At 35.3% G+C, this 13,553-nt stretch overlaps 1 protein-coding gene across 1 annotated transcript in view; it reads right to left on the bottom strand.

The window, feature by feature from the left end:
- Positions 1-2,489: 2,489 nt before the first annotated feature.
- Positions 2,490-13,553, bottom strand: part of LOC150108734 (dual specificity calcium/calmodulin-dependent 3',5'-cyclic nucleotide phosphodiesterase 1A-like) — a 663,448-nt gene continuing 652,384 nt past the window's right edge. The window contains exon 16 of the mRNA XM_090416188.1: positions 2,490-3,791. Within this exon, the coding sequence (XP_090272314.1) occupies positions 3,670-3,791 (122 nt within the window). The 3' untranslated portion in view covers positions 2,490-3,669. The remainder of the gene's footprint in view (positions 3,792-13,553) is intronic.

Raw genomic sequence — 13,553 nt, 5'->3', positions numbered from 1 at the left:
GAGTCTTTTGACTCCATGGATGTCTGGTGTTAATCAGGTCATCATATTTCTGGTATATATATGGTCTATATACCAGAATTCTCAAGAAGAAATCTGATTGTTGAAGATAACTCTGTTGAGTTTGTAAGATAGGTACTATAAGAATTTGAATCTTCTATAACAGGGCTAGGAAACAGAACTCTAGGATTTTAGTTGTGTCTGTTGATATTTTATATAATATGATTTCATCTGACATATCAAATGTATTTTTCTTAAAATTTTATGACAATCTGATTCATATACCTTGTCATATACTTTAAGAGTATATGACAAGGTATATTTGAGAATCTTATCAAATAGTAGAGTAATGTTACTTCTTCAAACTTCATTTGCAACCTTCATTTAAGTTATTGCTTCATGAAAGAATGTATAGTGTAGATCTTTAATAATAAATAGATACCAAGCATGTCTAAAACATTGGTTTAATACCTACAAAAACTGCACTTTTATGCCTAAAAATAGATTAATAAAAGTCAAAAATTCGGTAGTCCCTAGGTCACTGCTTAATTTAGGTAGTGCAATACTAAGGCAGATCTGAAATGAAGCAAGTCATCATTATGCTGCCAATATCAGAAACTTAGATTTGTTATTGAAAATGTTAGTTTGCCTACATGGTGATAAGATGTGTGTATATCTATGTAGCAAAGTGAATCAATATCCATAATTTTGAAACCAAGTAAAACAAGATAAATACTTCAGAAGAAGCTTATGACACCCTTGCTAGGAACTGCCTATATGCACCAGCATGTAGAGCAACAAATTAGCAGACAAAATAATACAGTACTCTACAGTGCAGGTAAATGATGATATAACATGCACCTTTGGGTAGAAATGACTTAGGTCCAAATCTTATAATTATTATAGGCTTTTTCAAATGAAGGCAAGTTAGCTAGAACTAACTCACCTTCATTGTAGAAAAGATAACAGAGTTTATTCTTCTATAAAATATGCAAACAGCTGGAGAACAGTAACAGACAAAGATACATTTAACGGATGGGATAAGTTGAATGAATTATGGAATGGAATGTAGACTAGCCTCCTCACTGATTCCTGGAACTCTACATATGTGACAAGTAACAATAATGAAAGGACAATTCATTGCAAAGGTGGCTCAAGCTTTGTATCATTTTACGTTCTGGTACAAATATCGATTTGCTTATGCAATTATTATTTACACATTTTAACATATAGAACCTTAAAGTAAGTTAAATTATTCAAAATTTTTATGGGAGACATACAGGAGAAGGTATATTTCAATCAGATTCCTGTAATTTTTTAGAAATGTGAAAAAAAAACTCTTAAAGATATACAAACTGAAAACCTATAGTAGACTAAGGGTTAGGATAGATAGGAGAATACTGACATTTCTTTACTATGCCTGCAGCTCATGGTCCCTGAATTCATGGTAATTGTATATTTCTAAAATAACAAATACATCTATTATGTGTTTTTACATTATGAGAAAATATCAAGGATAGTGAGGGAGCTTGCTCCACCTTTGCTTCGAGTTGCCTTGGTGTGGTACTACCAGGTGGTCACTTAAGCTTGGAGTCGCCGATAGTTCATCAGCATGAAACACTTAGATCATAGTTTTCAATCTTAGAGTTTCACATACTGGCTGTAAAATAATAAGGGATTTTTATCCCCTTAATTGAATTAAATTCGCCAGGAAAAAAATAGCCGTTTGGCTTTTCATCTTAGTTAAAATACATCTATTTTTAAATGTAACAATAATTTTTCTGATTACTTTTTTTATTTTCATATTATTCTGAAAATACTATCATAATTTGTCTTATATTCTGGTATCTTAATCAATCTTGATGCCCACTCCAACCATTCAGAATAAAGATTACAGAGTATTGGAATTATTTTATATGACTTCCAACATTAGGAAATTCTTAGTTGTGGAACAGGTTTCACACTGGCCTAATCTTCCACTGACTGTAAATATCCAGGACACAGATTGTATACAAATACTTCTAACTTCTCTCCACTGGAAGTGTCACAATATTTAATTTTATCCCTCTTCGGTATTGATAACCATTTTGACCATTACTCCTCTCTTAATGATCTCCTGTTTCTAGGAATGCACTTCTATTTTAATAAAATATAGTCACTTACAATGAGAAACTTCACTGTCTGTGATTTAGTTATTTCAGACAATTTTTACTCATTTCCAATGTTTATTACAATAACTTATTTTACCTATTCTAATAAAAAGGTTTAAAAATGATGACTATTTTTCTTAGATATTTGACCTTCTGTAGTAACAGTAATAAATGTATAAATCAGCATTTATTAAAAATATTTAATTTTTGTTTTAGCATCCTATACATCACACCATTATTCTACAAACATTAAGGGCAGTTTCTGGTAGACTTACTTATTTGTTCTATTAAGGTATACTAGAAAACGTTCTAGGCCCATCTTTATATATATATATATGTGTGATGAGTGCTAATTATAATTGCTTGAATTTTTGATTATTTTTTTTTTTATAAAAGTAATGGTTCAGTTTTTACTAAGGCAGGCATTTATGTTATAAATTTTTCTTCCATTTCTAAATATATTCTCTTTCATAGAAAATGTAGAGATTCCAAAAAAGTAAATGGGTAGTTAATATACTGAAGCACATGAAATTCACTCTTCTATAGACAGGATACAAATGACTGTATTTTGTGTCTTATCAATAATTTAAGATAATTTAACTGAACCAAGTTATGTGACTATTTCAACATCACAAAATATTTGTGAACAATTTTCTAATTTGAATGATTTTAGCAGTATAGAAAGCAAAAGATGTCTCTAGCAGTCTTGAATTATTGCAGGTGTCTGCTGTAAAATCAGTTTAACTGCCTGTGTATTATCTAAGTCAGACATCCATATAAGATCCACTGCTACAACAGAACATCTGACATTAATAATGGTTATAGTCCGAACACATTGTATGGAATAATTACAGAATATTGCTACTTTACTTCATTGCATTTGTAAACTGAAATTGGGTTTCATACAGTGCATATTTTGTCAAACTCTAAGTTCATAGTCTTAATCTATATATAACACTTTATCTCTTTGAGATACCAATTCCAGAAAAATATGCTTCACTGAAAATGTGGTGTGTGTATGTGTGGGTGGTTTCATCACAACATATTAACTAGGCTGTTAGGTAAAATAATGAAAACACTTAACTGAACACTTTTAGATGTAGCATTGGATTAAATGCGGACACTGCATGAGTAACTTTCAAGTTGCACATTTTTGGTAATTAAAATGGAACAAGTTGTATAACTTGGTTTAGGACTTGTACTTTAGAATAAAATTATATTCTTGAGAAGGAATGCATGAGATTTGCAGGAAACCTGGTATGGTAATGTCCATCTGGCCTAGAACTATCACTGTTATCAATTGTTCCAGTCATGGGGGTGGTTATTGTACGACAGATATGTGTTGAGGTATGACATAAATGTACATTCCAAAGACAGTGACATCACAGAAGATACTGCTGCCAATAATTCAGCGGTTTTGCAACAGGAGTTACCAAAATTCATAGGTAATAACACTTGGTAGCATAATCAACTTTCATGGATAACAGGATGCCATTTTAGATGAGTTGTCAATGCTTATTATTCATACTGACACCCCATCACTGCTATCAAAACTGCCTGGATTTCCATCAGCACTGTTATGAACACCATTATTGGAACTGAAATCATCATGTGAAATTGATAACTGGGCCCTCAGTTCAGCATCTGCAAAAAATATATACATAACAGAAAATTGTCTTCGGTATTTTTAAACAAATGTGAAAAATATATACCATGCTTACTTTATGATTAGAAAACAGTATATGCCTAATATGGCAAAGTGGAGTTTAATTAAAAATGAGAACAATATTTAATAGTAATTATAGAAATGATGTCTAATACAAAGATTGATGTATATCTTATTAATCAGGCATTTGTCCATACAGAATTTATATCTCATCTAAAATAATATCCACTTAAATAACATGGATACAAAACCAAAATGGTATTTGAATGCTATTTCAGTTTCATTGGACTTTTGATTGACATATCCATATTTTGAATAACATCTGAATACACTCACAGCTGATAGGATGGTTAAAAGAACCATTCTTGTTATTATTATTATTATTATTAATATTATGATTTTCCTGACCTTCATGGAGTCATAAGACTCATCGTGGGAGGTTAGCACTAGACAAGACACACACACACACACACACACACACACACACACACACACACACACACACACACACACACACACACACACACACACACACACAGAGTCTATCATACCACTCCTTAAACTCATCCACCATTTACACTTTTACCGCCCTCTCAATGCAATTCTATGCTCCTACTACTCTCCATGCAAAAAACATTCTTATTCATTATTTCCTTTTGTAATTTCCAGAGGCAGCTCTTGTTATATCATATGAAAAATCCCTCCAGTGTAAATCTGGAGGGATTTTTCAAACACCACTATTTTGTGTTCACCAAACTCTGTAGTGTGCACTCTCACTCAGTCCTCATAACCAACACTGTACAGTCCTGATATTATTTTTGTTATCTGTCTGTTTTTTGTTATTTGTCTCTGCACCCTCTCCAGGATTATTTCATCCCCCATCAAATAACAGTGATTTATTTAATTAGCTTATGGCATCAAATCCAAAATTATATAATTTCAAACATATACACATACACATGCAAAACATACAAAATTTAGATCTTAGAATTTGATTTTTGTTTTTATTAAGCTACAAAATAAAAACAAAAATCAAATTCTAAATGTTGCAGTTAATGAATTGCCTCAGGAGAAGCAGTAAGAGGATCTTGATTGCCTATCAATGCTCCAAGTGGGCACTTCTTCATGATGTGATGAATAGTCAAGTTATCTTACCCCACAGTTGCATGCTGGAGAGGTCCACATTCCCCATTTGCAGAGCAAGTAAAGTGCATCAACCATGGCTACTCTATACTCCATCGAGAGTCACCCAGATGGTATACGGAAGCTCAAATCCTGCTGGATGTTCACCATTAAAAAGAGACTGTCATGCAGCAGGAGCCCTATCCATCCACTCCATGTGCCATGCATTTAGTTCATTGTAGTTACCAGAAGCAAGTTTCTTGGCATGTTCAACTGGTGGACATCTTGATTTTAACTGCCTGAATCTGGTATGTATACATGATGAACAGGAAGAGATGCATTTTCCAATATTTTATTAAACTATCAAAGACAGAGTTACGTGAAATTACCTAACTACAAATCCATTCAAACAGAAACCATCTGCTTATATAAGTCCTTTCATCCATTAGATGCACTCTATACATCTATGAACCCCATACTGTTCCTTGTGCACAATCTCATATTGACTCATTTGCAGTCATGGCTCTTCTCTTCTACTTATCTCTATCATGCCATTTAAGCAGACTCACAATGGGGAAGGATCACAAGTGATCCTTACCATAATGCATAGTATTATACATGTCCACAAGGATATGTGCTTTGCATTATGGAATACTAAGGCAAGTGATATGAAGTCATTAGTTTCTAAATATGAGTTGCCCCAGTCCTGAAAATACTTCAGGCACAAACTTTTTTGCTTATATTAGATTAAACCAGTATATAATTTCTTAGTATCTTTAATTTATAGCAGAATGACAATGTTTATTCCCTCACTTCCATCATTTTCTCATGCCAGCAATTCTTTCATATCATCTCACACACTATACTTATCACTGACCTGGTCATTAATACTTGTCATATAATTATCTGTTTCATTTTCTTCCTCTACATCCTAACAACATCACTGACATCTTAATCTCTGTTTTCAGGAAAACACGATTTCATAATACTCTCCTTCAAGCATTCCTCTTATCATGAAGTCTCCATACAAATTTCTCTCCTTACACTCTGCTCTTTCAGACTCTGCTTTCTCCTTCCAAGCCCTTCTTGAAAGGAGAAAGCAGAATTCTTCTCTGCCAGACTTTGCCAATGGCTCTACCTCATGTTTTGTCTTGTGTGTAAACGTGATATCTTTTCACTATCATCTCATCATTCTCCTATTTCCTTTCTTTCACACTATCATCCCATCCCTGTTAACCCTCACTTGCTTCTACCATAGAGCCTCTGCTACTAATGGCTCAGTTAAGTAAGTTTGAGCACAGTTAGTAGTTGGAAGGGGACCAATCATTCGATGCTGTTGGCACACTCTCCCTCGATGAGTCTTTGGACTCCCTAGAGGTGTCAAATAATACTACTAATAATAATGCATAGCATTATACACGTCCACAAGGATATGTGCTTTCAACAACAGCTCACATAATTCAACTTTTTGTGATTTGAACCCTATGCAATCATACGTCTTGCTCTCTCTCTCAAAACACTTCTTATACCAGACCTTCACGAGTTTCATTCTCTTTTCAAAAATCTTTCAGCCTTCAAAGTGAATACATTTTGCACATGCTGCAATATACATAATTCTGCATACTGAATTTTCCTGGCCATTGTTCTAGTATGCGCTGATGTATTAACAAGCAATATGTATTACAAACAATAGATTTTTCCTGTAATATTATTATTATTATGGACTACTCCATGGAGTCCTTAGACTCATTTAGGGCAGCCCTAAACATCATGCCAAGCACTATCCAACATTTGCACAGTATCTATCAGACTTTGTTTTGAACTCATTCACAGTCATGGCACCCATTACAGACTCTGGAAACCTATTTCATTCATTCACCACTCTCCAAGATCTAAACAAATTTAGTCCTGACACCCCTATTAACTACAACACTCTTGGTCAGTTACCAAAGATGGCCCCCAGCTGGTTTTTTCCCCACAAAACTTGGGTTTTTCATCCCTGTACAGACAAATTGACCTTAAGAACACATGCAATTTACAGACAAAAAATATTAGTGGTGGTGGGTAGCAGATGCTGTTGGTATAGATGATGATGATGGTAGTGGTGCTTTGCTTTAGTTGGTAGATTAAGTGATGGAGACAGAGAGTTGTAGAGTAGGTACCCTCCCATGATGAGTCTTTGGACTCCTTTGAGGTGTAACATAATAATAATAATAATAATACTCTTGCAAAGTTCACTATTTCATCTGATTCAGTTACCTCCCTACCATTGGAATTCATTAAAATCATTATGTCATAAACATTCTTCCTTTTACTTGTAACATACCAAAAGAACTCTTTGGGATTACCTTTGGCCTGCACTGCTAATTTCTTTTTATACTCTGCTTTTGCCATTCTTACAACACTGGTTACTCTTCTGGCCAGTGCTTTGTATGTGCAAACAGTCATAAAAACTGTAAGCACTAAAAATGAATCAGTGTATCACCAATTATTTTCAAAATACCACTTATCTTTCTGCACCAAATATCACTGTTACATTCTAAAATGCTTTTTACAGCTTCAAGCTATAACCATTAATTCACCGATATGTTAACATCAAGGGCTGTACAGGATATTATGACAGTACTACATGTTTCTGTCTTCACTTACAGACTTGAAAGCCAAGAGCCAAGAAATCAATGGAAGATTTATGTGAGTACTGTTTCCTGATGTCTTGATGACATCCCTAATATGAACTGTGGGAAGAAGGAGACATGTTTCTGTGAACTACTTAAAAATATGCACAAAAATTATTAAAGAATTAGAATCACAGTGTGCAGTGATAAACATAATTGAGCAAGTGTGTGCGTGCTGGGGAAATCACAACAAACAGGGGGGGGTAAGACTGGTTATAGAAATAAAAGTGAACTGCTGTGTTTATTTAAAAATACCAGGAGCATCAGAAATAAGGAGATGAAATTGTTTCACTGGTTGAGTTTCATCCAAAAACTGTTGGAATGAGTGAAAGACTGTTGAATGAGGACGATATCCTGACAAGGATAGAAATGTGTTAAGATAAATATGATATAAAATATATGCAAAAATATTTTATATCATAAAGAACAGAATAAATTCTATTCTTGCAATTGGCATTAAGATCCAAAGAAAATCCTAGGGAATTTTTTAGCTATGTGGCCAGTAGGAGGAGAAATGATTGTGGAAGAAGACATTGTGGGATAAAAATGGGAATAGAGTGACTGATGCAGAGGACATAGTGGAGTTGTTCAATGAACACTTTATTGGAGTATTTCATCCTAGAGAAATAGGTTTTAATAACATAGGGATAGGGCTGGTTCGAGGATTAGAGGTGCAAGAGGAGAGTGTGTTCCAAATACTGAGTACTCTGGATGTCAGTAAAGCTAGGGGACTGGATGGTATTTCACCATGGGTTTTGAGAGAACTAAAGAACTGAAGTTGATCTGGCTTTTCAATGAAAGTCTGACTAAGGGAAAGGTACCCAGGGAATGGAAGGAAGGTAAGATAGTGCCACTGCATAAGGGCGGTAGCAGACTGGATGTGTCTAATTACAGACCAGTTTGTGTGTCATCAGTAGTTGTTAAAGTTTTGGAGAAATTAGTGAGGGACCATATACAGAGTTGGGCAGATGAGGGTAATGTTATCTGTGAGAATCAACATGGATTTGTTAAGGGATGCTCTTGCTTTAGTAATATGATTGCCTTTTATAATAAAGTTACAAGAACATTAGATGAGGGAAAGGCTAAATTTATATAACTATAAATTTAGCTCACACTTAGCTCACAAAAATATAAATAACTAAATTTATTATACTCTAACCAAGTGAAAAATAAACTTTCAACATCTTTCTCTAAATCCAGAGTAATTTATTAAAAAAGGGTGGCACACCATTTGGCAACTCCTATAGGTAGAGATGACCTGCGAATGCTTCTGCCTGGTATCTCAGCTTGGGCCTGGCTCCCACTGAAGAGACCTCAATAAAGGTCGAAACTAGTCTGGGTAGTGGCCCTCCCCTTAATGCATAACATTAGACATACCCACAAGGAGATGTGTTTTGCATTATAGGAGATACTGAGACAGGAGTGTTGGTAGCTTGCTCCACCTTTGCAACGAGTTGCCCTGGTGTTGAACCACCTTACCCCAGTCCTGAAGATACTTTCAGGCGCAAACTTTGTTTGCTCACACTTGGATAAAGGATTAAACTAAATTTATTATAAAAGTATTTGATTCCATTCACCTCTATCTCACACCATACTTCAAAACCACTGGCACTATTTACGTCTTGCATCTCTACTTTGTACGGACATATCTCTTTCTCTATCATCAATAGCATTCTCCCTCCCTTTTTATCCCTTCTATACTCACGAAACGCATCATACCCTTCCATCTCTATTCCTGTCAGGATGTCGTCATCTTCCAACCATGTCTCACTTATTCTGACAATCTTTGGGTGAACAGACGCAATTAGGGCAACCATTTCATCTGCCTTGTTTCTTATACTTCTAGCATTTGTTTACAAACACAACAGCTCATTTCTGGATCTACAGCTAGTTCCACTGATACCACTGACTCGATGTGATCTCTCCATGCTTGACTGGGGCCATTTCCCTTTCTGCTTATTCATTTTAGAACCCTTTTCAATTCCAACTGTTTCCTCTTGATCCCAGGTCATCCCATTCTTCTCCTGACTACACATGCTCTCACTGCCTCTTGGAGCATCCACCTTTCTCACGGTGTGAACCGCTGTCCACCCTGTGCCTCCCCTTTCCCTGCTCCCCTTGCACACCCATTCTCTCATTTTCTATACTCATATCACTCACTTCCCCATTCATAACCACCTCTTCAGTCTCTCCTATCTTACTCTCCTGCTCTTCCACATCACTTCCCACTTGATCTGATTTATTCTCTCTACTCACTTCTCTACCTTCCAGCAGCAGTTTCTCCAAGTCACTTAATATTGTATAAGAGTGTGATGAAAAAATAATCAATTTTGTTTTTTTTACATGGGGGAGGATGGTAAGTAAATGGAATGCATTAGGAGAAGGTGGCACAATCAACAAATGAATTTAAATTGTGGTATGGTAGATATTATTGCAGTCAGGCAGATCTTCCCATGATGAGCCTTTTGCTTCCATGAGGGTCCAGTTACAAGAATAATAATAAGAAGAGTATGATAAGGGACAAAGGAGGGGGGGGGGAACTGTTTACAATGGTCAAGTTATATGGAGTAAAGTGAAACTTTGCACTCAGCAAATATACAACTCATAATTAAGGTCTAAAGCAGCATTAGACTTGAAGGATCTACAAGAAGATATTTCAACGTTAAATCAAGTGAAAGGCAAGATTATAGGTTTTCATTGTTATTTATTACCATTATTATACACAGGATCTTCATAGAATTCAGAGATTCATTGCAGGATGTCCACACTAACCCTCCCTAACTCGGTCTATTGTATTCCTCCTTAAACACATTCGCTGTTTCTGGTAACCCATTCCATTCATTCACCACTACTCTCCAAGAAAATTAAGGAAATTTCTTCTGCATGTATCCTAAAAAAATCTCCTTGAGTAACTTCCATATTTCCATTGTATACCCTCTTTTCCACCTATTAGCCAAATCTGCAACCTAAACCTTAAATCTATTTTCATAGGGAGCTCACAGAACAGACTAATCATCATCTTGATCACTTGCCTCTGAATTTCTCTCAACAACTTCCTCTTCCCCAAGAAACCAAGATAGGCAGATCTGTTCTAGGTAGTTAAGCTGTGGATGTATCTAATCCATTAAATACATCCACACTCTGCGATAATAACTTTATTCATTCAACATATTAGTACATTTTCCAACATCTAAATAATCCTCTGAGTTTTTCTTCCCACTTAATGAACTTCAACTTTCTGACCATTATCACATAAATCCTTAGCTCACACATTATTTCATGTCCAGGTCAATCCATGTAATAAATACTGTAGTCTTTTCATTCCAAAGCGCATAATCTGATACTTTGCTACAGTGAAATGGCAAGCATTATTTGCTCAAATTGGTCTATTTATATCATCCTTCAGGCGTTACATCATCACCTTTATTAACAGCACTTCCTAATTTAGCATCATCAGCAAATACCAGAAATGATTTCTTCCTCAAATCATTTCTGATATCTTTAATGTATAAATTAAACAGTAGTAACCACTGGTCATTTGTCATCTTTATGATTTTGCTCTACCATATAATATTCTCTAATTTCTGCTCATTAGCCACTATCTTATCCATGCTGCCTGCTTCAGTTTACATTAGAGGGTTTATGCAATATTCTGTCAAAACCCTTTGCAAAGTCTAGCAATATCATGATATAGACTTGACTGTCACTTTATTGTAGAAAGTGAGTAAATTAGTAAGGCAAGACCTAACTTTCACAAAACTGTGCTGTCCCTCCCATAGAGTATCATATTCTCATCTTGTGCTCTTAACCAATTTTCCCAATAGCTAAACTACCACTCCTGAGATACCAATTGGACTATAATTTGCTCTGTCTTGGAGTCTGCTTTATGTAATGGAACAAACTATCTTGCCTTATTTCCACTCAGTTGGGCCAGTCTCTCTCTCTCTCTGTGTGTTAACACTTAAACTAAGAGCTTTAAGAGCATTGTCACTTTCTCTTGCAATTTCTGATAACAAACAGACTGAAATCCCATCCATCCCACTAGGTGTAGGTGATCACATTGAAATTTTTCAATACCTAAACACATCTAATTCATCTACATGTATATTTCCACAACAGTCCCTGTCATATCAGTTATAGCATTATCCTTATGTGGTATGATACATGATCAAAGTAATCACTAGGTAATTCAACTATTTCTTCTGCTTCAGTCACTCTCTACCATTAGCATTCATTGAAGTTTTAATTCCATGGTAATTTTTCCTTTTATCACATAGCAAAAGAACTCTTTGAGATTGCCTTTGGAAAGCAATGTGCTAATTTTTCTCTCATAATCTGACTTTTCCTTCATTACAGCTGGTCACCTCTCTTGTCTATGTTTGGCACTATTCATGAACTTGCTGATCACCTTTATGATTGGAGGGGGGATGTTATACAATGATAAAGGTGATCATCATAGTGCCAAATCATTTCCTATATCTTTAATATGCAAGTAGTAACCATAATGTGCAAAATCATAACCATCTTTATGATTTTGCTCAAACATATACAGCAATCCCTTGATTAATGCACCTAATGCGTTCTTTAAAACAGGTGCATTAATCAAAAATGCACTAACATATTATATTATAATGAATATAATAACCTATGGAAAAAAGTATAATTCGTTCTTCAAATTTCTTTTTTGACACTTAATTTTTTTTATAAAAGAATTAGGGTATATCTCAGGGCCCTAGTTAAAGGAAAACAATGAAGCTGAAAGACAATAAAACATATTATTATTATTACCCCAAGACCTCACGGAGTCAAAGACTCATCTGGAAAGTCCTTTTATCACACAGCTCATCGTACCGTGTCTTAAACACACTCAAACTCCTTGCAGACACCACACTCTCAGGCAAGGCATTCCAATCATTTACAACTCTGCACGAAAAAAACTTGCTTCTCACTCCCCTACTCACACACACTCTTTATACAGTTTCCAGGGATGACCTCTGGTTCTCCCCAATCTCCAACTATTTTTGTGTAAAACTTCTCCAGTATTGATCCTATAATAACCCCTTACCAACTTATAGGTCTCTATCATATCTTCCCTCTTCCTCCTGTCCACCAGACTCTGCAAATTACATTCTTCTCAATCTTTCCTCATACTCGCTATTCCAGAGGTTGGAAACTACCTTAATCAGTCACCTTTGGACCCTTTCCAACATCTCTTCGTCCTTCTGAAAACCAGGTGACTAAATCTGAGCACAATAGTCCATGTGTGGCCTAATCAAAGCCTTATACAATGGAACAAGAATTTCCATACTTCTACATGTCAGTGTCCTCCGCATCATTCCCAGAAGCCTTTGTGTTGTCTTCACAATTTTGGCTATGTCTCCCCTAAATTTCAGATCCTTATCCACTATCACCCCCAATATTCAGAATATAAATGTATTATTCTTCTTCTTAACAAAGAATTGAGCTAACGTAGTTTGATGGGCATTCTGTTTCTATTTTTCATACAACTGACGGTATGGCTCTATTGCCTCTTCTACTACTTCTGCAAATTTTACTGTATCTCTTTTCATCAGTCAGCCTCTAAGCATTGCTGCTTAAAAACTTTGGCTGCACGAAAAATATTTGGGAATTGTTTTTGTGAAATCTCTTTGGGCTTGTCAGTGATTAAATTTCTTCATATTCTTCAGGATCTTCCAGCTGTGCATCTAAATTTAGCAGGTCAGAATAACTCAATTTCTCAGAATGAGATCTAATTAACTTAGATTCATTTGAAAAGGCTCTAAAACCATTTGCGCAATGTGGAAGAATCTACTTCCAAACGTTTTGCATATTGCTAGCAGTAATTTCATTCAACTTTGTGACTTTATAACTAGGCTAAGGTTTCTCTGATTTGGCTAGAAAAGTCTGGAAGGCATTTGCTTCCAAAAAAGCTGGTTTCATTGA

This window comes from Typopeltis vanoorti, chromosome 3 (genome assembly GCF_054136105.1).
Source record: "Typopeltis vanoorti isolate ZY-2024b chromosome 3, IOZ_Tvanoo_1.0, whole genome shotgun sequence".
NCBI classification, from domain to species: Eukaryota; Metazoa; Arthropoda; class Arachnida; order Uropygi; family Thelyphonidae; genus Typopeltis; species Typopeltis vanoorti.
This window is presented reverse-complemented; position numbering and strand designations above follow the sequence as displayed.